This window comes from Colletotrichum karsti (assembly GCF_011947395.1).
Source record: "Colletotrichum karsti strain CkLH20 chromosome Unknown Scaffold7, whole genome shotgun sequence".
In the NCBI taxonomy this organism is placed as follows: domain Eukaryota; kingdom Fungi; phylum Ascomycota; class Sordariomycetes; order Glomerellales; family Glomerellaceae; genus Colletotrichum; species Colletotrichum karsti.
The window spans coordinates 1,132,802-1,138,639 of record NW_024065907.1 but is presented as its reverse complement, the minus strand read 5'-3'; the positions used below and the strand labels follow the sequence as shown (position 1 = coordinate 1,138,639).

General features: G+C 50.3%; 1 protein-coding gene across 1 annotated transcript; it reads left to right on the top strand.

The window, feature by feature from the left end:
• Positions 1-677: 677 nt before the first annotated feature.
• Positions 678-3,133, top strand: CkaCkLH20_03137 (Telomerase-binding protein EST1A; the record flags this gene model as incomplete). Its single annotated transcript, XM_038885856.1, has 4 exons — positions 678-940; positions 1,007-1,747; positions 1,996-2,288; positions 2,334-3,133. 4 exons carry the CDS (start codon positions 678-680, stop codon positions 3,131-3,133), a joined length of 2,097 nt encoding a protein of 698 aa, XP_038749055.1.
• Between the last annotated feature and the right edge of the window lie 2,705 nt (positions 3,134-5,838).

Below are 5,838 nucleotides of genomic sequence, written 5' to 3'. Positions count from 1 at the left end.
GTGTTCATGAATCACCGTCATTTCGCCAGGACCGATGCCACAACTTCACTACGACTTGCTATATGCAAAAAAGTGGCGTCCGCCCTCCTGGAGTGTTCGGCTGTATTGTCGCCAACAGAGGAAGGCCCGCCTCATCAATTCGAGTCACGAGTGCCTACTCGAAGCAGGGGCAAATCTCGCATTGCAGTAGAATAGCGAAAGGAATAGTGAGACAGGTTGTGTTGTCCAGACAGTCTATATATACTACGTCGCCTCACAGAAGCATAGTCCTTTTGGTGGCGCAGTTGATGGTAGTGAGAATTGAAGGACAAGTGAGTCTGAAATGTGGGAGGGTCCTAGAACCCCTAAAACCAAATTTGCGAACCATTGGTTCCGCCGAAGTTAAGGCAACCACACACACCCCATCCATACACATCCATACACCCCCATACCTTAACGCAGACGAGGCGAAAAGGCGGCCATTTTTTTTCGTTAGGCCCTTTGGCAGCCCGCTGTTGTCAGGAACAGTTCGCGGCCCGTCATCCAGAATGGTATTAAGTTCGCTCTCCGTCTTCGAATCGTAAAAGCTATATTTCCAGCGGCTTCGATATCGTCTATCTTCTCGAGAATAAGACCTTCCAAATCATTGCAAACCGTCGGTTTCCGATCGATAGAGAAATCTTGAGGATCACCTAGAAATGAGTTCGAAACCAGGAGCTGTGGACAGTATCGTCAATAATATCACCAACTACCGGCGACGCGAAGAGCAACAACGACGACGACAAGAGGCTCCAGAAGCTGCCGTGGTGCAAATCCAAGAGCAGTGTACAGAATGCGATGCCATAATACCTGCGGGCTCCGCAGACGATTGGACAGCACACTACAACGAGAAGCATGCTCTCGAGTCTGGTGGTGATCCAGACAGCATAGCCAAACGAAAACTTTTGATACAAAACCATTTGTACGTTCAAGCTCGCACTCGCTCGTGCTTCGGCCGACGAGCACTCGGCTCACGTCCGTCTTCTAGATCCAAAAATAGTTCCCGGGGAGCGCCGTCCCGGGGAGCGCCGCCCCAGGCCACTCGCGACTCTCAGCCTGGTCCGAAGCTGCCCCAGACCCCGGCCGACAATAACTCCAATCAACCGCCTCGACCGACAACTTCCGGACTGGAACGACCACTCAAAAGTCCCGGCTCTACTCGATCCCTGAAGCGCGACGCTGACGAGAAAGCCGCCCCCCCTAAACGATCACGGGCTCGAGTACCTACACAGACAATCGGCAACCGGAATCCGGACGAGGAGTTTCGGAGAGAACCCACGCAGAAGTCCGGCAAGCTCTGGAACCCCGACGATGATCCACCTTCCCGGCGAGGTTCGAAGCAGAGGGACGGGGGGAGCGCCGAGGGCTCCGGCACCCCAGGTCCGGCCCGTACCTTTGAACCTCGGCCCGCGGAGCCCGATAATACTGAACTTATGATCAAGCAACCGGAGACGCGCCCGATCAGCCAAGAACAGCTGGTCGCCGAAGTGAAGGGTATCTATGCTGGACTCGTCATGGTAGAAAGCAAGTGTATCGAGGTCGACAACGCGCAGAGTTCGACTTCCGAGGACTCTGGTCCAAAATTAAACAACGAACAGTGGCAGGCGTTGATTGCACTTCACCGAACTTTACTTCATGAGCATCACGACTTTTTCCTTGCTTCCCAGCACCCTTCTGCAAGTCCTGCTTTACGTCGTCTAGCTTCCAAGTACGCCATGCCTGCGCGAATGTGGCGCCATGGAATTCACTCATTTTTGGAGTTGCTTCGCCAACGTCTTCCAGGTTCGCTGGAACATATGCTCACGTTCATTTACTTGGCCTATTCGATGATGGCGCTTTTATTTGAGACTGTTCCCACGTTCGAAGAGACTTGGATCGAATGTCTAGGCGATTTAGGCCGATATAGGTAGGCATCAGCCAACAGCCAGCAAGTGGTTCCCACCCCCTCCGCTTATGCTAACTTGAGCGTTCTCACAGAATGGCGATAGAGGATGACGACATTAAGGATCGCGAGGTCTGGACTGCAGTGAGCCGCCATTGGTACAGCAAGGCTAGTGATAAGGCCCCCACAACCGGCCGTTTGTATCACCACCTCGCAATTCTTGCCCGCCCCAACGCTCTGCAGCAGTTGTTTTACTACACCAAGTCGCTTTGTGTATCCATTCCCTTCTTGTCTGCCAGGGAATCCATCATGACTCTCTTCGAGCCCCATCTATCGGGAGCAGAGACGAGAATTCCCGAGATCGACGCCGCGTTCATACGAGCTCATGGTATCTTATTCTCGGGCAGAAATCAAGACCAATTGGCCTCTTCAGTCGATGAGTTCATCGGGAAACTCGACAACCACATTAGCAGGACGACAGAACGATGGATGAAGAACGGATATCACATCGGCATTGCTCAGGGATGCGCTCTTCTCGAGTACGGCAGTGAGAGTAACGTCATCATGCGCCACATCAAGTCGGGCAAAGCGGGTGATGCCGATGTTGTCATGGAGGGCACAGAGGCTGGCCCAAGCAAGAAATTCCTTGATGCACTGGACTTCACAGCTCGCACGCAGGATGTGATTCTCCGCCGTGTCGGCGACCCGAACGTCGCCACCTACGTTCACGTTACCCTTTCCTTCCTCGATCACATGTCAAAATACCCGTCTGCCATGTCTTATATTGAGGAGAAGATGGAATGGAAGCGCATGGCGCTTTTACTAAATACGTTGCTCGACCGCTGTGCTTCCCCCGAGATGGTCGATTCGGACGCCTTTCCGCGGCCAGAAGATCCACCACGTCCTCTACCGGATGATTTTGCGCAGCGGGGCTTGCTATGGGTGGATAAGTATTATCCGGACAACTGGTTCACCGCTGCCAAAATTGACGATGAGGATAAGTATTTTGAGGTAGCTTCAATGGAGGAGGAGCGCCGGGTCAGGTGTCTTTGGCTCGGCCGCCGGTTGGCTTCATCCAACAAGTGGTTGACGTATGACGAGGAGGCGAGGCAGTTCTGGGTGGTGGCAAAGTATGACCACAACTTTCCCGAGGCACCTCCCCGGAAGGATGAAAGCAGACCCGATGGCGACGGCGATTTGGGCATTCCCGATGCGCCAGTAGTACATACATGACATGAAGTTTTCTTCGCAAATAATTTTGTCTTCAAGTGGTCGTACAGGCGCTCGAGGTGTTTCATCGAATCGGCATTCGAATTTCAGATACCCCATAGACTGTGTTGAATGCCAATTTATTTTCAGCTTTCAGGCTTAAGATGTCAGTTAACTGTGGTCATGTGATTGGCTTATCTGCTGCAAATCGTGAAGGTGTTGTCAACTCGGGTCAGCGTGGGTTACGATTCGCGGGCACATATAAGATCTGCTGGTCATGAGTGGCACATCTCAATACTTGGTTTCCCGGACTTTAGTTGACTAAATAATCAAGAATACACAAATATACTGTATATGAAGTCCTGCACTGATTCACCGAAGAAGACGGGTTTATACTAACAAGAGGCAAAGAAAAGGGGCTGCTGCGGTGCAATGCGCAGATGGAACTGGACATGTTAGCCAGCCATGAGCCCTGGGCGCCTGAAAATATGTCTAATGGTACACCCAGGCTGGTAATAATAACATGGGTAGATTATAAGAAATTGATTGAACAAACGCGTGGTCTAGTTGAGATGAAACTTGGTCGTTGAGCGCGCTGTCAATAAAGTCACCCATTTGATATATCATATGAGACCATGAATACATGTGACTTAAGGACAAGATACGATAGGGTAGAAGTTCCTAACATATTTAAGACCTTTACAAGGCAACTCATGAGATGTCTGTTGTTTTAGGCGCTCGAGAATGCTGTCTCTCGTCCATAGAAGCCATTGCCATTACATGTAATTATGATTCAGCAAAGCCTAATAGAGCCTCACAGTTGTGGTTCTATTTAATATACTCATTTGAGATCTAGTGCTAACTAGAGTACCTTTATATTTTAGCTTATTTGTGGCTATTTCTCGCTGTAGACTTATACTGCGAAAACTCAAATCAATCAGTCTCTCACTAGTGTAGTTTGGAGGATAACTCGTAGCTGGCTGTCCAAAATTAGGATACTAGACACGCGTCTTTGGTTTCAAAGTAACATTGTATAAAAGCTGTAACTAAACGAAAAGGCCATACAGCTTGGTTAACAAGGCGGCATAAGATACCTTCAGTTGATATTCAAAATCGTGCCATAAGAATACATAGCTTCCATAATCTTACAGAGATATCAGGTGACCTTCAAATACACCTTTTTGAGAAACCTCAGGCCTCGCGTCATAACGGACTTCACCACGCTTCCATGTAACTGATAACTTCCGCATTAGCGCATTTAATACGAAGGAACAGTTTTTTATTGATTATAAAAATGCTTTCTCCATTCTTCTTCAGCGCATGGGATGCGTCATATCGGTGGCTGAGCTCATTATCGTTCTTTTATTAGCTTTGCGGTTCAGCTTACCCACAACCCCGGCGTGTATGACCAAGAAACTCAGCTGCCCGGATGGGGAGCCGTTGAAATAATCTGCGCCTGATTGCCTTTTGTGGCTTGGAGATTCGTAGGCAGCAAATAAGTCGGCGATTTGATCCTCTAAGCTTTGCTTGCCAGTGGAATCTTATGCTCCAAACCCAGCCCCAGCCCCGGCCGTGACGAAGATTGAATCCGCCCAACCAATAATACAAGGGCTTTCCATGACCTTGATCTGTAACTTGGCGACGAGCCCCGACGAGGCAACCAGACGCCTTTCAAAGGGGCCATGCGAAAACACGAGGTCGTGGTGAGGTCGATGTAGTCGAATATCGTAACCTGACTACCACGCCATGTGGGGGAATGCCAACACCGATATGCTAGGCAGACGTTCGTTCACATTCCCGTTCCAGTGTCTTCCGTGCGTCACCTTTCCACACCCACCCAGCAGGTAAGCAGCGCAATGCCCGGTGATTTCCGCCGGGACTAGGATTAAATCCTGTTCAGACTCAATTGCTGTTCTTCACCGGCCCGTGAATTGCTACCGGTCAATACACCGGACCAATTCCACTGCAACCACGGATGGACAGCTTGGCGTGTGATATTCGGTGTGATGTCGAGACAACGTACCAATTGTATGTTAATTTCGGCTGTTCTTTTGCCCGTTTTCGACCTGAGAACCGGAAGCTATTAACCCTTCAAAACAACTGCATGAAGTTAGCGTACTGGAGTTCTATTGCTATGCGTGAATCGGAGCTTACTTTTAGCTTGGTTGCCTTGTTCCACATATTTGCGGGCTTTGCACTTGGTCCTTCATACTAGCGATCGCTGCTTAGAAGAACATTTGCCCTTCTACCCGGAGCAAGGGCGCAAAGGTCGAGTGTAGGAGAAACCAAGATACCATGCTATATATCCTCTCGACTGAGAAGAATCTGGGGCGCGCTATGTCCAAGCTGAGTTCGGGGGCAGAGCACACATTGGCCTGTCATACTCAGCTCAGAAATCAGCGGTGGCCGCCTGCGAGGCCAGGTAACAAGCATCAACATGGGAGATGTACGCCATACAGCACTAACGGAGCGCTAACCACCTAGTAAACCCGTCATCGTGGTTCATGCACTCGGCTAATCGCCCCCGAGGAACGACATCCCGGATGGGAAATTGGCGCGGACAAAGTCCCTCCATTTTCTGTCGCAGATCGAAAAGCCGATTCGTCCCACTGGCAAACCCCCCATCAGTGCGATGCTCAATCATAAAGCTGTAGGCAGCCTCCTGCCTGGACGCCTCGGGCGCCTTATCAGCGAGCGTGTTGGTGATACATCTCATTTACCTCTCATAC